At 53.9% G+C, this 22530-nt stretch overlaps 1 protein-coding gene across 2 annotated transcripts; it reads right to left on the bottom strand.

The window, feature by feature from the left end:
• Window positions 1-78: 78 nt before the first annotated feature.
• On the bottom strand, window positions 79-16194 carry PLEKHG6 (pleckstrin homology and RhoGEF domain containing G6). Of its 2 annotated transcripts, XM_037160207.2 has the most exons (16): window positions 16037-16194; window positions 14662-14868; window positions 13251-13406; window positions 12554-12718; window positions 12129-12224; window positions 11825-11875; window positions 11368-11517; window positions 10341-10451; window positions 10042-10191; window positions 9685-9822; window positions 9275-9394; window positions 8723-8855; window positions 8490-8605; window positions 1875-2020; window positions 514-1209; window positions 79-304 (listed from the first exon to the last, which is right to left on the bottom strand). In XM_037160207.2, exons 2-16 carry the CDS (start codon window positions 14797-14799, stop codon window positions 295-297), a joined length of 2376 nt encoding a protein of 791 aa, XP_037016102.2. In that variant the 5' UTR covers window positions 14800-14868; window positions 16037-16194; the 3' UTR covers window positions 79-294. The 2 variants fall into 2 exon arrangements, with proteins under 2 accessions (XP_037016102.2, XP_037016104.2); XM_037160209.2 differs by lacking the exons at window positions 79-304; window positions 1875-2020 and having other exon boundaries at window positions 1117-1209.
• Window positions 16195-22530: the final 6336 nt, after the last annotated feature.

The raw sequence follows: 22530 nt of genomic DNA, 5'->3' as shown, positions 1-22530 counted from the left end.
GCCAGAGGAGCGGCCTGTGCTCACTCTGCTACTCACGCCCCAGGTTTTTCCCACCCTCACCTGGCGCTGACCGGGCAGTCATTTTTATGCACAACTTTATGTGGGGCTTGGGTGTCTCTGGGACACAAATGCACAGCTTTGATCCCCAGAGTTTTCAGAGCAGGAAGCACAGGGAACCCTGAACCAGGCTTCATGGGGAGTGTGGACCTTGAGGTGGAGTCCCGGGGTGGGGGTGGTGGCCAGCACTCTTGGGGGATTTCCTCAGGGAGCAATGTCCAAAGTCCTGAATGTTCCTCACACCTCTCTGAAAAGGAAGGAGGTGGGTGTTAGGAAAAGGCAGACGTGGGGTGAAAACTGGAGTTGAGGGCCCTTCCCCGCCATGGCCTTTGCTCTGGCACTGCCCTCCTCCTATACCGACCCCTCCCCACCAACCTCCTACTCGGACGCCCCCTCCTACTCCACACTGGCCTTCCCCTCCGCTCCTTCCCACACCACCTTCCTGTCAGCACTTACGATGTGGACAGCGGGGTGTCCAGCTGTACGATGTGGGGCCCTCGCATCCTCTGCAGTTGAACCCGAGTCAGCTTCTGAGGCCTGCTGTCCCTAGGTTCTGAGAAGCCCTCAATCCTTTGGCTGGCCAGCTCCTCCCGGATCTCTCTGAGCATGTCCTCAGCCTTGAGGGGGCGAGGGGAGGGGGTCCGGCAGTGTCCTAGGAAGAGGGGCCCCTCTTCCTCATCCTCTGAGGATGCCCAGGGGCTTTCCCCAGCAGAGTCAGCGTGGGTGGGGGAGTGTGGGAGCTGCCCACGAAGTTGGGCCCTGTGCAAGGTTTCCACGACCACGTTCCCTCCCACTGAAGTCCCATCATCTTCCTCAGACCAGGCTGGTGGCTCTCCCCGGGGAAGACTGCTTCCTCTTCGGATAGCCTCCCCTGGCAGTGCAGGTGTGCTTCGGCGCTGGGGAGCTTGGGGGTCAGAAGGCTGGGGGCGCCAAGTAACCTCCCGGAGGTCCAGGGCGGAGAAGGTGTGGTAAGGGCGCCGCCGAAGGGCCCACGGCCGTAGCCGGCTCAGCGGGGAGTGAGACCCCTTGGAAGAGACAGGAGTCAGAGTGTTGTAGCCAGAGTCTGAGGTGTCATCTGGTGCCGCAGGACTGTCTTCATCCGAGTCTTCTGTCACCACCAGATGGGGGATGACTGTAGAGAACTCAAGAGTCCTACAAATTAATGAAGGGTCAGAGTCAGGTGCTAAGCGGTCAAGTTCAAGCCCAGGAAGTATCCTTTGATCACCTCATTCAGAAACGGCTGCTCCAAACTTAAGTTGACATCACCTTTACACTGCACTGACTGTTTTTATCATCTCTCTGGTCGGACTGTAAGCCCCTGTAAGCCATTTCAGCCACCTGGTCTGGGCCTTTGTGTGCAGTAAACACTCAGGTATTTTCGGAGGGGGCTCCGGAGGTCCCTCCCACTGATGGATGTTTTCCCCCTACTTAACCATGCTATTGGACAGCTCTGCCTGTTCAGGATGAACCTCTCACCCTCTGGGGATTTGGACTAAGCCGGTCCCTGCAGCTCTGACGGTCTGCAAATCTGGACCGGCCTTCATTCTCCATTCCCAGCCTGAGGAGCCTGCCCCTCTCGGGGAGTCCGGGCCTTTCTTTCCGCTGGTGCTGACCCTGGGCGGGCTGACCTCGGCTGTCTCAGAGGCCCCTAGAACAGCTGGCGCCACTCTGCTCTCCACCTGTGGCATGGGTTCCTCAATCTACTAATCCCCCCAAGTGCTATCGTACCACATTTCAGCCTTGTGGGTTCCTCTTCTCTCCCTCCCTGCCTGCAGCCCACTTACTGTGGGAGAGCTCACGGTGCTGGTGGGTCTTACCTCCCCTCCACACTGCTCTGAGAGCCCTCTGGGGAAGGTGTAGAGGGCCTGTTGCCCAGAGACTCCTGGTCCCTGTCCCTGTAGAGGGCCAGGAGCTCCCTCTTCTGTTGGACGTATTCTTCTGCCTTCAGCTTTTGCAGGGTGGCCTGGGGTGGGAAGGTAAGATCCTCAGTTATTGCACACTTGCTGTATGCCAGGTACCAGGCCAAGTGCTTCATATACACTATCTCATTTAACCCCATACTTATTCCTTCTCCTACTCTGCTACTGAGAAATAGAGAGTGAGGTTAGTAACTGCCAAGATCTTGCTGTAAGAAAGTGGGATAGAGCCAGGATTTGAACTCTTGAGCTGGTCCTGGGGGTGGGTGGGCTGAGCGGAAGGCCCCCTTTCCTCCATGCACAGTTCTTCCTGCTTCTCGTGACCTCCTTGGCAAGCCCTCTGTCTAGCTGGTCTGCCCCCTCCTTTAGGAAGTCCTCCATGATTGGTGGTGATGGTGGTATAAGTCCTGAGTTCTCAGGTGACTCTTCCTCCTGTGACGAAAGTGGTGGGTTGGGGCAGGCTTTGTCCTGTGCTGAACACTCGGCTGTCCTTCAGAGATGAAAGCAAGACTGTGTCTCAAAAAGTTTGGAGAGAGGATTCATTTTATTTTCTGTCTTCCTCCGTGTTTCCATAGAGATGTCATCAGAATAAAATAGTGACCTCTGAGAAGTGGTTTGCAGAGCACCTCCACGGGCACACAGTCCTTCGAGACACGTCATCACTCTGCAGGGTGAAGGCACGGGCAGTAGCCCATTTCACAGATGAGAAAACAAGACTTGGAAAGCTGAAGGCACTTGCTCAAGGTCACACAGGTAGATCCTCACGCAGGTGAGGATCTGGGCCTTTCCCTGTGAGTCCCAGAGCAGTAGCTGTGCAGTTTGCAGGGCAGCCTGAAAGGGTGCGTAGGTGGTTATGCAAGGGCAGTGCTCACTGGCTGCGGGAGGAGGAGGGAAGGCAGAGGCCTGGCGGAGCGGGGAGTGGTGGCCACTGCAGGCAGCACCGAGCTCAGTACTCACTAGATGGACCTGTTGTGAAAATACTGAAGTACTTCTATGCTGGTCAGCATATGCTGGTAAGCAAAGGGCTGCTGTCTGAGCCTCCCGCCTCCCTTCCTTGGGACGACCCTGCCCCCCCAGACCCAGCAGCTGGAGGGATAACACCAGGCACAGCAGGAGACCTCGAAAACCCCTCTTCCAATGCCCCACCCTGTCTGGCCTATGCCCATGCTGCACTGGTTGCTAAGCATTTTGAATATCTTCCCGCCACACGCATCTGAACCAGCAACTTTTGGGCATCTGGACCTTCCTCAAGTTCCTCCAGAAACACAGTGGGTAGCCGGGTCAGTAAAAGACATGTTAGAGAAATGGTGGACAGGGAGAGGAAAATGACATCAGTGACCTGGGCTTCTCTTTCCACTTCTCCTTGCCCTGGCTTGCCAGTACTCAGTCTCACGAGTGAGAAACCATTGCCAGGATTCTTAGCAGTCTCACAAGATTTGGTCTGTTGGCCAGAGCACGGGATGGTGGTGCCTGGGGGAAGGAAACCAACACCAAGCCAAGGCCTGGGACCTCTCCCTGTCCCCAGACCGCACCTCCCCGTTGTGTGGAGTGTGGGAGGGGCCATCCTTGGGGCTCGGAAGGGACCAGAGCAGCCTGCTTGTCCTGCTGAGATGCCAGGCCCTTTGGCTCTACAAGACCCAAGTTCAATTTTGCGTTTGGGATGTTCAGAATAGAGATAGTATGTGGAAGAAAAGGGCTGGAGGGGGTGTCTGCAAGGAACATCCAGTACCAGCATCTCCACTAAACTTGCCTCTGGCCCTGCCCTAGGAAGAATCGGGAGGCAGGGATCTCCCGTGCAGAGGGGCTGGGACTGTTTGAAGGGCCCCCCAGCCACCCCCATACCTCTCCAGCAGCCCAGGAAGGGTTTGTTCAGCGTGGATGAGAGGAGAAATGAGTTGGGGGCAGGGTGGGAAAGGAAGAGGAGACTGGTGCCAGAGCCAGAAGGTGACACCCCCACAAAGCGGGGAGGGGGGAGGAGGGAGGGCTCCCTAGACTCAACTCTCCTTCCTTTCCTTTGCGGGGGTTGGGGGGGTGGGACATGACACTGAAGCCCTGAGAGGAAAAGCCTCCTCTCCCGCTGCCCCTGGGTTTGCCAGCATTCCTTTCAAAGTCCTCCAGACGATGAGGCCCTTGCCCAGTCAGCATCCAGGCCCCGGGCACCGCTGACCACACAATGACCAATAACAAACATTTATGGAGCGCCCATTAAGTGCTGGGCCTGGGCCAAACAGTTTGCAAACATAATTCTCTAAACTATCTTGCATGACAGTTCTCTTTATCAGTGCAATTCCCCAGATGGGGACTGAGCTTGGAGACACGAAGTAATCTTCCAACAACAGATAACCAGAGCTGGGCTCAGAGTCCTCAGAGCCCGGTTCCTCCCCTCCTTTCATTTCTTGGCCTTCATCTCTAACAGCTCTTTCTGTTCCTGTCCCTGGTGTCTTTTCCTCTCCTCATTCTCTAAATATGGGCATTTCCCAAGGTTCAAGTCTCTCTTCCCTTGAGAAGCTCCTTTTCTCTAAAAGCGTAAGCCAGGGCGGGTAGACCCACCAGGGGTAAATCATCTCCATTTCTGTGAGGGGGAGAACAAGTCATCTGACCCCCGGGGGGGGGGGGTGCTGTGTCTGGCCCAGGAGATGCCCCACTGCCCTCTGCAGTTTGCACAGACTGGTGGTGATGGAGAGAGGGATTCTCTAAGGACCCGGAGTGAGACACTCGCAGGGCAAGCTAATTTCAAAGCTTCAGTTCTTTGTTTGCAAAGGTTGACCCCGCAGCTTTGCGCATCAGAAGTGGCCTCCTTTTCTCTATTAGCTAGGAGTGAGACTTCCGGGGGCTAAATGATTTTGCATAATAAAGGACCACCAATTTTTAGTGGTCCCCTGGGGGGATGTAAAAGAAGAAGGGGGTCCGGCGTCGCCCTGCGACCCAGAACCAAAGGGAAAGGAGAGAGTTCTGATGGTGGGAGTGGTAAGGAAAAGAGGCCGCCTGCTGGTAAGGACCCCCCACCTCCTGCCCTGGGAGGCGGGGCTTGTCTCCGGTTTGGCCTCTGCCCCATTCCCACCCAGCCGTCAGCACACCTCAACTAACCGCCGCCGGCGTGGTGTCAGCTGTCAGCCAGTGCGGCCGGCCGTGTGGACACGGTGTTTGTGCTGGGGAAGGTGGCGCACAGGGAAGGCCCCTGTCACACAGAGACTGTGAGGGGCCTGAGCAGGCCCGATGGAGACCACTCTCACCGGGAAAACCTCCCCACCTTCGCCCCTGTCCCCGCCTCTGCCTTCCTGGCAACAGGCACCTTCCTGTGTGGGTATTTAAGGAAGCGGCAGAGGACGCACTATCTTGAGGTTCTGCCTTTCACCCCTAATTCATTCATTTTTTTTTAACAGCAAAAGCCTTATATTTCTTTTTTTGCTTTCCTCATTCAAAATTTTTGATACATTATTTACACAGAGACTAAGCTCTGGGTTTTCTGTTTCTCAAATGGGCTGTTCACGTTATGATAGGATATCAGAGAGAGGAGAGTGAATGAATGCTTAAAGTTGTTTAAAGAACAGACTCCTCACATGTCCTCAGAGGTTTCAGCCCTAATCAACTGATGTGCTAGTGACGAACCATCGTTATCTACTTATTAAAGCAAGCCTTATGAGGAATGCTAATTTGATTTAAACACTTTAAAAATAACGAAGTTGTACTTTTTAGAAATAGTACAACTATTTAGAAATAGTACAAGGAAAGGAAAGATTTCTTTCCTTGTTCAGAATGCCTCTTCTGTCTTTACAATTGACATATAACATTATGTTAGTTTCAGGTTTACAAGGTAAGGATTCAATATATATATCTGTGTATTGTGAAATGATCACCACAGTAAGTCTAGTTAATGTCCCTCGCCATACGCTGTTACACAGTTTTTTCCCTTGTAATAAGAACTTTTAAGATTTATTTTCTTAGTAACTCTCATAGTTTATCCTCATTTCTCACCCGAACTCCGGGTCTGTGTCTCCATTATTTCCACAAGCCTCCAAGATACCTCCACTTGGCTGTCTCCCGCTGATGCATTTCCAAAGCGCTTCTGTTTAAAACTGAGTATTGCTACCCTAGGAAACAACACCTCCCAGGAAACAACAGCTAAACAAACAGGTTTCTGTCCTGGGCACCACTGCCAAAGCAGCCTTTCAAACAGGAGCTCCGGGAAGCAAACCGTCCTTTCTCTTTGTGGAAGTGTCCGGAGCTTTTACCTAGAGCTGGCACCATGCTATGTGCTTAATCTGAATGATCTTTGAATCATCCCTCTGAAGCAAGGGCTGTCGTTATTTATATCCACTTGCAGGTGAAGAAATGGAAGCCTGGGAGGCCTTGCAACTCCCCCGAGATGGCCCAGTCAGTGAGAGGTGACACTGGTACTTGAGCCTAGATTTTCATGCATTCGGTACAGCTTTTAACCAGTTTCCCTAATTTAAAGATTTTTATATATTTACTTTTTTTTTTTGAGAGAGGGGAAGGAGAAAGAGAGGGAGAGAAACATCACTGTGTGAGAGATAAATAGATGGGTTGCCTCTCATACATCCCCAAGTGGGGACCTGGCCCGCAACCCAGGCATTTGCCCTGACTGGGAATTGGACCAGCAGCCTTTAGGTTTGCAGGCTGGTGCTCAATCCACTGAACCACACCAGCCAGGGCTGTCTCTCCTTTAACTCCTATTTTCCCTTCCTTCCTTCCTTCCTTCCTTCCTTCTTTCCTTCCTTCCTTCCTTCCTTCCTTCCTTCCTTCCTTCCTTCCTTCCTTCCTTCCTTCCTTCCTTCCTTCCTTCCTTCCCTTCTTTCCTTCCTCCCTTAAGGTATCCCTAAGGCTGTGGCACTAACTCTCAATGTTTCACACCCAAAGTAGTACAGTAAATCTGCCACCAATCTCTCCCTCTTCCACCCACCTATCACTGCCACCTTACAATTCAAGACAACACACACTGATTTCATCTTGGCGTTCCGTTGCTCAAGAATCTATGGCGGCTTTCTCTTGTCAATCCAGTTCAGCCTAGTGTTTTCGTCCAGTCCACACTGCAGCACTTGGGGTCCTGGAGAGCCTTGCTTCTCCATCACCAGCTCACATAAGCCCCTTGCTCCAGATTCAGACCGCCAAGGTCACTGCCCCAAACAAACCCAGCCTGACTACTCCTTGATTCTTCTGCTCACAGTCTTCTCCCCCTTAAAAGCCCAACTCAAATCCCCACTCTCCTCTGGCCATTCTGCTCCTGCAGTGGGTTGAACAGTGGCCCCAGAAAGATAAATCTAGGTCCTAACTCCCAGGACCTATAACTGTGACCTTATTTGGAAAGAGAGTGCAAAGATCCTGAGTTAAGGATCTCAAGGTGAGATCATCCTGGATTTAGGGTGGGCTCTAACTCTAATAACCAGTGTCTTCCTAAGAGACAGGAGAGGGAAATTTGGATGCGGTGATGGTGAAAAGACAGGGGCAGAGGAGGGGAAGCCAAGGAACACTTGGTAGCTGGAAGAGGCAAGGAAGGACTCCCCCTTAGAGCTTTGGAGAGGAAGGGTGGCAGGCTGATACCTTGACTTCCAACTTCTGGCCTCCAGAACTGGGAATGAATGAGTTTCTGTTACTTTAAGCCACCCAGTCTGTGGTGTCAATATGGCTCCAACTAGACTCTCTACTGAATTCCTCTAGTATTAATCACATAAATCTGCCCACGTCACTTCCCTGCTTAACACCATTGCTGGTTCCCTGTCATCTGAAAGACAAAGTTCAAGTTCCTCACATTGGGCGCTGGCAGTGCCTGCCCCCAAGCCTCTCTGCCTCTGTACCTGCCCTGTGCTTTATGTCCTAGTGATACCTGTGTGTCTCCCAACACACACACACACACACACACACACACACACACACACACACACACACGTTTCATATCTTTGACCTTTACACATTCTGCTTCTCCATTTGAAATACCTTTCCTTCCCTTCCTGCAACCCTGAGATACTCCTACATGTCCCCAACGGTGCTCAAGCTGCTCTGCAAAGGCTTCTCAGCACACCCGCCCTCTGGACTGCCTCTTTCCTAACCGACCCACCAGGTAGAGTGAATCATTCCCTTCTGGCCCAAGTTCTTAGGTGTGCAGGTTGCTGCGTTCCTACACTAATTTGTCTAGCTAGGCTGCAGTGCACATTCTCTGAGGACAGGAATGTTTTACTCCTTTCTGATGCCCTAGCACCTAGCTAGTGCCTGCAGCCAGCAGGGGCCCCATTTATGTCTGTTGAAAGGAGGATGAAGTTCAGAGATGAATTGATTCAGGGTGCAGAGGCCTTTAGGGGGGATGCTGTCTTGGGCTGTCTTGGGGCAGGCTCAAGGCACTCTTCCATGCTCTTACGGACGGATGGTCCAGGCTGTGTCTCCCTCCTGAGGACAGCTTGGGCCTGCAAACACTGCAGCCTCTTACCTCCTCTTCCCCTCCGCGCTCCAGTTTCTGAGCTCCAGGGGCCCGGCCACTCCTTCCCACTCCTGGCTCTCACATACCTGGGCCTGCTGGGTCTTCTCTAGCCACCGGGCACGGTCTGAAGCGCTGGGGCAGTGCATAGTGAGGGCACTGGAGACGCACTGGAAGTCAGTAAGGTGGATCGCCAGGAAGCTGTCTGGTGGAGGAGAAGGTCTGCTTCAAGGGCTGGACTGTTTTGGATCCCCATCCCGACTCCTCGTTCCCCTTGCCAAGAGGAAAGGAGAAGAACGAGGTCCCGGCAGGAGAGACGTACTAGGGTCTCGGAGTGGTCGGCACACAAGCTTCTCCAGCATGAAGGGAGGGCGGATAACCTTGGCTTTGTCTGCCTTGCGTTGGGGCTTGGTCACCAGGAGCACGTCAGAGAAGAGGAACAGGTAGGCGTCCAGCTGGGGGCGTGCATAGGAGAAAGAGGCAGGGTCAACTGGATCAGGGGGAAGGGTGGGACAGGGACTGGGGTTCACACCTAAGTGTGCACGCGTGGGTGCACACATGCACAGGGACAAGTGCACAACTGTGGAGAGCTGGAGTGGGTGTCAGCTTGGTCCCTTCTCTCCCTTTACAGGCAGGGAAAGTGTCTGACTCGGCCATACAAACAGAGCTTTAGCCAGAACCATGTCCTCTGCCCAGTACACATAGAAGTGACACAGACACACACACAAAATACACAAATGTGGACACACACAGACACACACATACACCTTTCTCCCACTTCCAGCTTATCTGCCTCCCGTCCTGCCTCCCGTCATCTCTCCCTTCTCTTCAGTTCATCTCTCATCTCCTCTTCGCCTGCCCACTGCTCCCTCACCTTCCCTTCTCGCCCCTCCTTCACTCTCACGGGTCCTTCCAGCAGCAGCTGCCTGGTGTGCTCAGGAGCAACACCCAGCATGGGGGACAGCAGGTCCAAGTTGGAGAATGGACGCAGGTTCTGAGGGACACAGAGAGGAAAGGGTCAGGGGCCTGGGAGGGCTCGTGCCTACCTCCCAGGCAAGGCGGTTCTTCGTTCTGTCCCCAGCACTGTCTCTTCCCATCAGTCCTCTGCTTAGAGTGCCGGTGCCTCCTTTCTACTCTTTTGAACCCTGCTCCTGGGACCCTCACCACTGGGACCCTCACCACCCTCACCACCCCTCTGTGGCACCTCTGTCCCTTCCCTCCAGGCTTCCGATTCATCCATTTTCCCGGGGACCTTGCTTTCTCTGAGCCCCTTCCCTCTCTCACCTTCTCCATCTCCTCGCTGGACGGCTCCAGCACCTCGTAGGGCCCAATGCGCTGGGCTGCAGCCACCAAGCTCTCCTGCTCCTCACCCTGGCGGACTTGCTTGTTGATGTGTCTCAGAAATGACTCCACAGCTGCAATCTAGGTGAGGGTGGGGTGCGGAAGGAGGAGCAGCTCAGCGCCTCGCCCTGCGCATTCCACCCAGTCTATGAAAACCACAGCATCCGAACTCAGGCTGGCTGGTTGGTGCCACGCTGTCTCACATACATGCAAGAAGGGAGACCCCCAAGAGTACCTGGACAGCAGTTCCCACATACCAGCCCCCAACTCCAAAGGATGTGGCCCTGCCAGGCCCCCTACCATGGCTTTCAGGGCCTCCCGGGCTCGTGCCTCAGGGCTCCTCTTGAGCACAGCCTGCAGCAGCAGGGGGTACTTGGTGATGCGCTGGTGGGGCTTGATGAGTAAGTCACTCAGCATCTGCCTCCCCGAGCGCTTGTGCTTCTCACACCACTGCCAGGGGAGGTGGGCAGGGGTCAGCAGTCTGCAAGCCCCCACCTGCCTCACCCTAGTGATGGTCTCCCAACCCCTGGGGATCATGAAGGGAGGGGGCCTGGTTGTCTAGGTCCTCCCGTCTGCCTTCCTGGAACCCCCTCTCCCACCTGCACGAAGGTGCGGAAGAGAGGGTTATTGTCTTGCTGCTCCCGGGCATAAGCCATGGTCCGCTTCACTCTCAGGCAGTACTGGACATAGGGCTGGAACCGCTGGCTGAACTGGAGGGACAGATGGGTGGGGCGGGGAGCAGGCAGGGGAAGAAGTCATGAGATACAGGCTTTGGCTGCAGAACACGGGGAGCAGGGGTGGGGGTGGGGTGGGTGATGGGGACAGCCTCTCATAGGCCCCTTAGCTCCTGCCGATCCCTACCTCCCATGACTGCCAGCCCTCCTCTGGGTTCCAAGGAGGAGTTGAAGCCTTGACAGGTCGACCTACTGCTGCCCTCTGAGCTCCCGGCCACAGCCCCCGCCATGCCCTGCTCTCTGAATGCGCTCCTGCCATCAATAATTCAGCCAGCGCATTTCAGGACACTGCAGATCCCATGTCACCGTCGGGGGGTGGGGGGTAGAAGGGGTGAGCTGAGGCTTGCCCAGAAGCCCTGTCCTGCGGAAGGGGGCCACCTAAGGCTCCCAGGAGACTGTCTCCCCACCTTTTGACCCCATTCCAACTCTGCAAGGCCCACGTATTCCTGGCTAGAGAAAACTGAGGAGGAAAGTCAGGTCCTGGATCTCCTGCTTTCTCTTGTTCCGCTTCTCCGTGCTCCCAGGCCTCCGTGGCCTTTTACTTTCCCTCCCTGATCCCCTAGGGGACACCTCCCCTAGGCCCTGTTCTCGCTCCCAGCTGTTTGTCAATGGATGTCTGGCTAAGAAGTAAGAACTTATAGTTGATAAGAGCTTAGTGTAACTCTTCTGAGACAGTTGCATTTCCATGCTGTAAGGGCCTCTAGAAGCCCAAAGAGCCTCTGGAACAGAGGTCATACTTGTCGAGCGAAGGGCAGGAGGTATTTTTGGGTACGGGCTATGCCCTTGGACCCCCTCGAGCCACAGAAGGATTCCAGCTGTACAGACATGCCCTGCAGACAGGGGCCCCCGGGCTCTTGCAGGCCTGCTTCCCCCAGCCCTTCGCCATCCTCACCGCCAGGAAGCCATCCTGCATGCTGACAGGGTCCAGAGGCAGGCCCGAGGCCCGGGTCTTCTCCAGAGTAGGCTTCAGCACCTCTTCCCAAAAGCTCTGGTGGGCTCGAATCAGGCTGGGGACATTTCCGAACAGGGTCTCGACTGACACCTGGAGGAGGCAGCAGAATTTAGCAACGTGCCTTGGCAGGTCACTGTTAGGGAGCATTGGCCTCGGCCAAGCAAGAACTGCTAAGCTTGGATGGTGGGGGGTGGGGTGCAAGCCTTGGCCTTCTTGGGGTCTAGAGTGAGAAGGTGAGTAAGGAGGGCAGGTGGGGTCCTAGAATATGGAGCAGTAGAAAGTCAGACTGGGCAGCCTGGAGGGCTCTCTGGGACCCTACCCCAACCTCCTCCTCCTCCCCCACTCCTGGGGCTCAGAGCCTGGGAGGTACCAGGCTCCCTCCTGAGCTCCTACTCACGTCTGTCAGCAGTCCTACTCGCTGCAAGTTCAGCAAACCGGCCGCTAGAAGCTAGATGCGTGGAGAGATGAGGGTGTCAGCGCCTGACCTCTTCCTTTCAGCCTAGCCCTTTAACGTAGCACCACCCCCAACTTCAGTACTGCTAACCTCCCTCCCAAGATCCCGGAAGGTCTCAGATCATGGGGAATCTCTTGGGGTCTTGCCCCTCCCTCCCCCAGCAACCCTGTCCTCTGGTCTGGGAGGCCTGGGGAAGATGGGTATATGGCTGAGGATGGGGCCACAGCTGTGTCTGAGGGAGACTCACATCGGTCATGATCTTGAGCTTTTGTATGTAAATCAGCTCTGTGGTCAGTAACTCCCAGAGCGCTTCTTGCTGGTGGCAAAGCTCCAGGCTCATCTCCTGGGGTGGGGATGGGGCTGGTTCAGTTGGGGAACAATAACAAGAAGAGCAGCTACCATTCATTAAATGCTACTGGATCTACTTCATAGATGACTTTTCAATCTGCGAATCAACCCTCCCGTGTATAGGTGTCATCCCCACTTTACAGGTAAGGCGACTGAGGCTCAGTGAGGTTTGCTGCCACGAAGACAATGGCATTTTCCTGGCGCAAAATGTCTTCAAATGCTTTCCCCACGTGACCTGAGGCCTTTCCCTTGGGAGGAGGCAGAGGTGAGATGTGTGTATTTGTGTCCGTGACCCCACGGGGACAGACTGTGTTACAGGCCCACCTTGTGCGCAGGCACCAGCTCCTTCCAGGACTTCTGGATGGCCAGGCTGCTGTCACTGCCCTTTCCTATCTCCCAGTGCTGCCGATCCTCAGGGGGCAGGCGGGGCATCCCAAACATGCTGAATGTATACAGCCTCATCTCCAGCTCGTGGGCCTTCGTGACTTCCTGGTAGAGTTGAGAAGGGGATCAGTTGTGGCCACGCCCTGGACTCCCAGCCCAACGGGCCCAGGGAGGACTGCACGTGTGTGTGTGTGTGTGTGTGTGTGTGAGCACTGAGTGTGCGTGAGGACATGGAAGCCTGCAGCTGGGATCACGGGAGTGAGCGTGTTACTGGGACGTGGATGGACAGGCATCGCGGTCTGCAGAAAGGTCCTGGGCGGAGGAGTCTGGCCTGGGCTCCCTGACTGGGAGGGTGCCCTCCAAGGAGTGTTTTGAGACAGAACCCTTCGGAGGGTCTTCAGGTGGAGACCAGAACAGGACTTACGAAACCAGTGGTCTCAGGTAGCATCTTGACATTTGCCCATAATGTGGACATTTTTATGAGGCAGCATGGCTTAGGGATGTTTTCCTGAGAAGGTCTCCAGACACAGCCAGGCGGCTTATTGGAGGGGCTGCCTGAGCTCTCGGCTCTGAGGTCTGTGGAGGACACCACGGCTCAGGTTGTGAGCCTGCTGGTGGGAGCAGAGGGGCCCCTTACCTTGAGTTTGGGGGAGTGAGGTGGGCCGGCCCCAAAATGGCCTCCATGCCTCTTCTCAGGCTCTGATTCTCGCAACCTCCCGGGAGACAGGGCACGGGCCTGGCCAGAACCCCTGACAAAGGGGACATGGTCGTGGAGGTGTAGGCGACTGGGATCCTGAGGGAAGAGCAGAGCAAGTCCTGAGGGTGTTGCCTCCATTCCCCCACAAGTCCCACGGAGGTAGTGGGGGCCAGTCTTCGCTCCAGATGGCACCCCTCACCCATGTAAGTTGAGCTGACTCACTTCTCCCCTCAAACCAGTTTGGTGTGAGCCGCTCCTGCCCTGAGTCACAGTGGCTGCTGCCAGAGAGGCCAAATGGGTTGGGCAGGGACATGCCAAGCTGGCTCCTCAAGTGGGCCCAGGGGCAGAAGGAGGGGCCTCCTGCAGAGCAGCGCACAGGTACGCACACGCCTGGGCTCTGCAGTGTGTCCCCCACACCCGCCCACTCGTGTGCACTCCCTGTACCACAGGCTTGCACGCATGGGGCCCGCTGCGCACTCTGTCTGGGTTCCTCACAGCTCCCTTGGTTTGCAAACAAACCCCCATGTCCGTGGGGGTGAGGGCACACACTTGTGCGGCACCCCCCGGGACAGGCAGCCTGTGTCCCATCCTATGGGGAGCAGCCACCCTTCCGTGTGAGAGGTTGAGGCTGTGGCCACAAGTCTCCTCCTGGACAGGCCTGGTCACATTCCTTGATCAGCCTGTGTCCTGATTTACCCCACAGACTTCCTATTCTCCCTTTCTGCCCTCAGTCCGGGAGAGTCCTCAGCTGTCCTTCCTGACTCCTCCGACCAAATGTTCGTTCCTCCAGTGAGGCTGAGGACACCTCCAACTGGAAGTTCTCTAGGTGGAGGGAAGCCTGGAGGCTGAGGGAAAGACCGCTGGCCTCCACGCCCCTTTCATTGGTCAGCACTGGAGGCGGGCCAGGAGGGTGGAGCCCAGGGAGCCCCCACGCCCCTCCCCACTTTCAGAGCAGGGACACTGAACCTTTGCTCTTCCTTCAGCCCTGACTCAGAGCCCACAGACTCCTCCCACATGGAGGTGGGAGCAGTGAGGGGCCATCCCCAAGGCTTGGCGGCGGAGCTCTGGAGTTCCCCAGCTCCCTGCCTCAGACCTGTCTAACAGCACCTCCTCCGAGGGCCTGGCTTCTCCTGGCTCGCTGCCTCCAGTGCCCCATCTGCCTGGGATGGGTGTGGAGTCCTGGGAGCGTGGCCCGGCACGGCCTCCCTCTCTCTCCCAACCCAGGAAAGAAGGTAGGGTGAAGGATAGGAATAGAGCAGCCCACGAACCTATAAAAGGCAGAGACTCGAAAGCTTGGGTGTCCTCCCTCCTGCCCCACCCAGGTCACCTTTGGGACACAGCCTGGACTCACCAGCATAAGGCCTCTTCGGGGATAGAGACTGCCAGCAGTACTCTGGGCAGAGACCCGAAGCTGGCCCCCATAAGTCTCAAGGTGGGAGTCCCCAAGTGTTCGGAGGGGAAGCTCATATGGAGGACCAAAAGCCTGCATCCCTTCTCTTCTAGGTCACCTCCAAATGTTCATAGCTCCAAGGTCCAGGAGAAAAGGGGTCCCCTGAGGCTGCAAAGAGAAAAATGAAGGAATGGAAGGGCCAGCCTTGATAGGTGGCTGGCACTAGGCCCTAGACCAAGGTGGAAGGGGAGGAGAGGGGAGGAGGGGGAAAGTTAGGGACTCAGTCGCTTGTTGAGAGAGCATGGTTGCCTCATCTGTCTGTGACTTGGTAGGGGTGGAAGAAGCACAAAGGAGCACATGTGTGAACAGTTGGCAGATAAGCCCCACACTGGCCTCAGATGATGCTGTAGTCCTAAGAGTAGCTGGGATCGAGGGCAATAGACCAGTCCCCAGGTTCCTGGATGCCCCCAGGTGGGGGACTCCCTTGGCGCCTAGTTCCAGCCTCTCTTTCCCCATACGCAGCCCAGGGGAAAGCTGCAGGGGGGTCCTGGGGAGAGGGCAGGGGGCTGCCTGGACCTGCCACCTGCTTTTGTACAGCCTGCAGGCTGACAATGCTTTTTACACGTTTAAATAGCTGAAAAAATCAAAAGAAGAATACTATTTCATTCCACAGAAAAATGATATAGAACTCACATTTCAGCATCCATAGAGAGAGTTTATGGGCACACAGCCACATCCCCTGGTTTGCTGACGTCTGCTACTGCCTTTCGGGTATTCCCACAGAGGGCCGAAGCATACACTCCAGCATCTAAAACATTTCCTATCTGGCCCGGTACTGAAAAGTTTGCCCACCCCTTACCTGCGGACCCTCCTGACTACAGACAAAGGACATGAGGGAGGGACGGCTGTCAAGCCGACGGCCTTATTCAAGTTGAGCCAAGCTGAAGGAGGGTCTCTGTGGTCTTGGGCTACATTTGGTCTTCCCCAGTCTCTGGGGCCAGCTCCGTGGAGGTGGGGTGGGGGGCTCCATCCCATCCCCCTCCACCTGGGTAGAGGACCCACCTTCTGAGTGGGCAGGGCCTGAATAGAAGAAGCCTCTTAAGTAGCTGCTTGTTCCCCTCCAGATGGGCCTGCGACCCCTGATCCGCCCTCCCCTCACTTTTTCTCTGATTTTTGATCAGGGAAGAAAAGCAGTCAGTCTCCCAGGCCCTCTCCCAGCACCTCTCCCTCCAGGGGCTCTGTCTTCCCTCGCCCTCTTTCTACCCACGGTCCTTTTTGATCTTCGACCTGGCTTCCCAGCGTCTCTCGCCCCCGCGCCCCGCCCCCGTTCGCTTACCTGTGCGTACAGGTGTCCCGGCACCAGCCAGCCACGCTGCCGCCCCCGACCACCCGGCTCACGCTTGCCGACGGCTTGCCCAGCGATGCCAGCCCCGCTGCCCGGCCTGGGTCTGGGACCGAGCGGCCCGTAGGACCCGGGCAGCGCAGCGCAGGGCCGGGCGGGAGGGAAGGTGGCGAGAGAGGGGCGGGGACGCAGGGAGGCCCCGCCCCCTCACCGTGGGCACCGACCCGCGCCGCAGTGAGGACGCCCGTGGAGCCTTGGGGCCTGAGGAGTCCCTGCTCCAGACGCGGCCACCACCCTCCCGGGAAGGAGAGCTCGCGTCGCGAGTTCCCGTTCCCCTCTTTCCTTTACACCTGAGCTCACCACCCACCCAGCAAAAGCGGAAGGGCTGGAGCCGCGCGTCCGCCCCTCTCGGCCAGACCCCCGGGAGGCGCCAGAGTACTGAGGCATAGATCCCGGGCTGGGTGTGCTGGGGGCTGCGGCGAGGGGAATGACCAGTGATGTTCCTCCTCCTCCTGCTGCCACGTCTTCCTCATTTGACCTGATAGGACAGCGGGGCAGCCAACAGAAGGAACTCGTGACCTAGAGACCCTAGGGCCCTGGTGAGGCTGTCTGGCTTGAAGTTCAAAGTGTGACCCTTATCTCTAACTGCCCTGGTCATCTGTGGAAGGCTGAACTTGGCCTTTGGTCTAGGGATGCTCCGGGTGCCGGGCTCCTGACCCAACACTTCTCCTCTTACCTGGGACTGGGGTGGGAGGGCAGGAGCATCAGATGGGGGCACCTCACACCGCAGGGCAAACGGGCACAGCCCAGGCTTCGCAGGGGCTGACCCAGCACCCACAGCAGCTGCTGAAACGGACCTGTTCACAGAAGGGCACTTGTGCATGACTTGAAAGGACCTCGTTTTCACATCCCTGAATCGTGACAGAAGCAGTGGATACTGGGAATCAGAAGTGTCCACGAACGTGTGATCATTGTAATCTCAAGACAGTGAAGCCGAAGGCCCTGTGATAGGAGCAGGTAGGTCTGAGTGCCCCCCTCCCCACCCCATCCTGTGGTCTTCCTCCTGCGAACTGGCTATGCCAGGACTGGCACAACTTCTTGCATTTGTAGAGCATTCTGAAATTCACAGAACACTTTCAAAAGCATGATCTCATGTCACTAGGAGTAAGACCTCCACTCTCCTCTCCTGTCTGGCATTTGGGGGTCCCACAAGGAGGAACCCCCAAACAGGAATTATCTCCTGGGGGTGAGCCCCTTGTAGTACAGGCTCCCCCACTAGGTGAGTGATCAGGGAATACATCCCTATCAGTGTACCAGCTGATGTCATTGTGAGAGGCTGCATTCAGCCTCAGTGAATTTTTTTTTGAAGACTCAAAGCATTCGCCCATTTCATTATGGGTGAGCTCACCTACCCACACCACCCTGAGTGTTTAGCGGTTTTTCACCCAAAAATGGCATGACCCCTGTGCCCCATCCTCCCTATTCACCGGATCTTTCGAGTGACTTTTTTTTGTTTCCCCTGGGTGAAAAAAATCCTCAAAGGGAAACGTTTTTCAACATGGAAGAGGCAAAACAAAAAAATGGCAGAAGCACTAAAAGGCATCAAAGTCGAAGAGTTCAAAACCTTCGATTTATTAAATAACTATTTATTTAATAACTGGAACTATTTAATATAATATATTATTATATTTAATAATATTTGAACTATTTATTAAATAACTGGAACTGGTCCCCTCCTTGTGTTAAACACCTAAATAAGCAGAAGTGTTTTAGTTCTCACTCTGATAACTCTATTTTGTTTGGGAGAGGAGTCTTTCACATTTGTTGATTTCTAATTGTTCCTGCCTTCCTCACTGCCCTCCAGTATTCTCTTTTTCTGAGCTTGCTGATATGTGATTGCTCTATTGGTTCAGAAGAGTTCTCTGTACCTCTTGCCGCTACATCCTACCTCCTGCTTCCTTCCTCCCAGTGGCTCGGAGAGTTTGGGGGCAGGAGCTACAGAGGAGAGAAACATTTTTCTCTTCCCATTCATTGTGTGTGTGTCTTTTATTGCTACCCTGTTTTCTGTTGTTGACAGAGAGAGAGAGAGAGAGAGAGAATGCCTGCAATTGATCCCGGAATGACAAGGGTAGCAATGAGGGAAAAAGAGCTAATAATAAACCAGGAGGTGGTGATTACTGGCAGTATTAAATGATGCCCCAGAGAGAGCCGGTGCCAGGGATCCCTAGATTTTCCTCTCAATGTCTCCCTGAAGGAAATGGAAGGAGGAGTGAGAGGGAAGTTGAAATTGAGAGAACACCAGAGACAAGTCTGGACTCACAGCACCCTGGGGTGAGCTGGTAGCCTGGCAGGGTGGACCTGGGAAAAGTTAACCTTTTCACTCCCCTCAAGGCTGGGATCCAATCTCCACCTACTGCCCCAGGGCCTGTTTCAGCCTCCCTGGGAGGAGAGGTTCCCAGGAAAGCTGGAGTCTTAAAGCTGGAGGTGTGGCCGGTGTATGTGTGGGCTGGGGTAAGGGACTGCTCTGTTCTGGCCTCCTTGTCAGACTGTCACAGCCTCCGTGTCCCCCAGCCCCTTCTGTGCTGTGGAGAGAAGACACACGTGATGGGCTGGGGGAGCACAGCCGAGGGAGTTGAATGAAGCCTGGAGAATTGGGAGGTTGGTGGGTTGACCCCTGCTGACCTGGCCCTTGTCCTAGATAGGGGACCTGGATAGTTGTCTTTCTTTCTGGCTGGTCCCAGACTTACCTCACATCTTTTTTTTTAAATTTATTTCTTTAGTTTAGACAGAGGATAAGGGAGAAAGAGAGGGAGTGAAACATTAATGTGTGGCTTCCTCTTGCATACCCCCTACTGGGGACCTGGTCCGCAACCCAGGCATGTGCCCTGACTGGGAATAGAACTGGCAACCCTTTGGTTTGCAGGCCGGCACTCAATCCACTGAGCCATACCAGCCAGGGCTTTACTTACATCTTTAGATTGACTCCTGTCCCTTCTCCATGCCTCAGTTTTTCTCCCAGAGCAGATACCCCTCGTCAGGCCCCCAGCTCAACCCCACAGCTGATGAGCAGGTGTCTGTCTGAGATCAGAGCTCTGAGGATCAAAAGCTTCTCTCTGATACGGCAGGGGGGTAACTTTCTGGGGCTGGCACAGGGGCCTCCAAGTCTCTTTTGCCCTCCCTCACAGGAACTCTGAGCTCTGCCTGGCACCTCTCAGGGCAGGGCTGAGCCATCTGGGTTAATGAGATGCTAGCAGGCACTAATGGAGGCAATTGACAGGAAGAGTGTCTTCCTTGGCCCAGACTGGGGAAGAGGGGAAATTGAGGGCTCAATCTGGGAGGCACCAGAGCATTCGAGGCAGATGAAACCAGGAGGCCAGGCCACTGGGCACAGTTGCCAGTACCTTAGATCAGAACTAATACTTTCTTCCTTTCCTTTTTCCTTCCTCCCCGCTCCAGTCCTTCTACACTTATTGATTGGCAGTGTTCATCTGTGCAGTATATATAGAATATGTATTCCTAGTATATAGAATATGCATTCCTAGTCTGAGGGATAGTCCTATTCCTAGAATGAGAGACGGCCCCTGACCTCCAGGAGACTGCAGACTAATATGGGGAGACAGACAGACGAACATTCCTGAACAGAATGTTGATATATGTTATACACGTAAAGAATGGACCAAGGGCTCTGGCTGGTGTAGCTCAGTGGATTGAGCGCGGGCCTGCAAACCAGACAATCGCGGTTCGATTCCCAGTCAGGGCACATGCCAGGGTTGCAGGCAGGTTCCCTGCAGGCCTTTTCCCAGCAGGGGACGCACGAAAGGCAACCATACATTGATGTTTCTCTCCCTCTCTCCTTCCTTTCCCCTCTAAAGATAAATAAATAAAATCTTTAAAAAAAAAAAAAAAAAAAGAATGGACCAAGGGCCGTGGGAGCACTTTGGAGGGACAAATAACTACATAAGGGAGTCAGGAACTCTTCAGAGAAGAGGTGAACTTTGTGCTGGGATTTTAATGACCAGCAGGAGTTTGCTGGGCAGAGGAGGAGGGAATGGCATTTCTGGAGAAGGGAACAGCATGAGTGAAGATGCAGAAATGTAGAGAAGCCAGGTTAAAGGTAGGGGGGGAGAGCAGCTTCCTCAAAGGCCTCCTGAGAGTCTTTGCTGGTGGATTCCTGGAGACGTTCCATCTTCCATGCAGCTGATCTCCGGGTCGTGACTTAGGAGCGCAAACCCTTTGGCTGGCCCCCACACAAATGACTTCTGCCTTTCACCTGCCACTCCCCCACTCCACCCCCGGACATACCCTTTGAATGGGTCTGGCTTCCCTGATTGCATGCCTTTGCTAAGCACTTTACCTCAGCTGGCACAATGCTCTTGGCTCCTTGTCTTCCCATCTGCTTCAAGGTCCTTCCTATGGTCTGCTTTCCTTCAGGAAACTTGCCCTGAGGATCCCCCAACCAGAGGGATCCCTTTCCTCCCTGTTTTTAAATGCCTTGGCCATGGCGTTTCTTTAAAAGGCATCACTCTTCCTCAGTAGATGACTGGATAAAAAAGCTGTGGTACATTTAGACAATGGAATAATACTTGGCCATAAAAAAGGAAGGAAGTCATACCTTTTGTGATAGCATGGTGGACCTGGGAAACATGATCTTAAGTGCAATAAGCCAGTCAGAGAAAGACAAACACCATATGATTTCACTCATATATGGAATTTAATGGATAAACTGAACTAACAAGCAAAATAGACACAGGCTCATTGAGAGCAGGCTGAGACCTCTGGGGAGGGGGCAAGGGATCGAGCCAAAAACAAAGAGGACACATGGACATGGACAACAGTGTGGTGACTGAGGGCCAGGGAAAAGGGGTGGGTAAAGGTGGAAGAGGGTGTGGGAGGGATGAATGGTGATGGAAAAAATGCAGTGAAAATGGACTATTCAAAAGAGAGAAAAGGTGTCTTTCTCTGCCCATCACTGTTGCACATATTCCTTAGGGCAGAGACCAGCTCCTTCTGGGGTCTGGGCGCCTCGGCCTGGGGTGACCAGAAGTCCATGGAATTAAGATGTTTAAGGCTGTGAGTCAATATCGAGCTGCATTGGACTTGCTAGAATCAGATGGAATCGACGTTAAGGTGGACATGCCTACTCTGTCATCTGCCTTTGCTTTTCAAATGCTTGGAGTTCTTCCCTAACTTCGTTTTGGCATTCCTAGTTCACTACTGTATCTTCAGCATTTCTTTGGTGCTCCTTCTAAAAGTTTCTGTTTCTTTAAGGCAAACATGCCATGTAAGTTTCACCTTGCTTGCATGCCAGTTCTGATGGATTACTGTGGTTTCCCTAGAATATTATGTTAAGAAAGATTCTGTGGATGACTGGAGTAGGGAGCTCTGAAGAAAGAGAGCTAATTAGAAAGGCTTAGCAACGCCTGCCTTTTCCTTTGAAATCCCAGACCTCTGTCCCCCTCCTCCTTTGTCCAGAATGGCACATAAACCTCAACTGCCTAAAGCCTCTTTGGTTCTCATATATTACGGCACCCCCGCGTGTACATCCGTAATAGGTGTTGGACATTTCCCCCATTAATCTGTCTCCTGTTAATTTAATTATTATCCTAGCTAGAGGAATTTAGAAGGTGGGAGAAAAGTTATTTTTTGCATCCTCCCACTTTCAATAATAGATACACTTCAAAGTAACATTTTTACAACTGACTCTCTTAAAAGCATTATATTTTACATGGAATTTCATCCAGGAAACACCAGTTGTACAGTGGGCCCCTGGCACCTGCAGCTGGGACACAAGGGCCCCTTTGCAGAGTGAGTCTCCGAGGCTCCGCTTGGGGAACCGCCCAGCCGCCTTCCTGCTCACGGGCCCCTCCATCCCCATGGAGCTGCTGCTATCTGTGTACGTAAACAGTACATTTGAGGGACAGGGTGCCAGTACCATGGTTATAAACACAAAGAAATGAATCACGTTATTTTACATCTCTCTACTTGTACTTTTAGTTAGTGTTTAAATTTTAAAACAGTAAAATGAAGGGCAAATTGCAAGTCGGACTATTTTTGGTTAGTAAGGGTACACACGAGATGTAATCATTTCATTTCATTATTGTAGCGTTACAAAACAACCCATGCCATGGTCAAACACTTTAGGTATACCTGAGCCTCTCCCCCTCCCACATTTTGTGTAGCTGTAATGCTTGGAATGTCAAAGCTTCACGGCCCCAAACAAAAAGACATCAAAATATCAGTTTTGGTGAATTCTCTTTTAGTGAAATCAGCACAGACATGTGGTAGGTCTTTGGGTCTTCTCTGTCCTGTATCTATTTTTGTTATGGGTACAATATAAAGTTAAAAAGAAGATATTTTGGCCTGTGTTGGAAGGTTCTGGATTCAGATACAGAGTGGAGCAGCAGGCGTGATGATGGCATTAATTTCCATTGGTCCCAAACTGCCAACAACGCCTCCTTCTGGATGGAAAAATCCCCTGGGCACGAAGC

The sequence above is a fragment of the Artibeus jamaicensis genome, unplaced genomic scaffold (genome assembly GCF_021234435.1).
Source record: "Artibeus jamaicensis isolate MK-2021 breed Jamaican fruit bat unplaced genomic scaffold, CSHL_Jam_final contig_233, whole genome shotgun sequence".
Classification (NCBI taxonomy): Eukaryota; Metazoa; Chordata; class Mammalia; order Chiroptera; family Phyllostomidae; genus Artibeus; species Artibeus jamaicensis.
The sequence above is the reverse complement of the archived record's forward strand: the minus strand, read 5'-3'. Positions and strand labels throughout refer to the sequence as shown.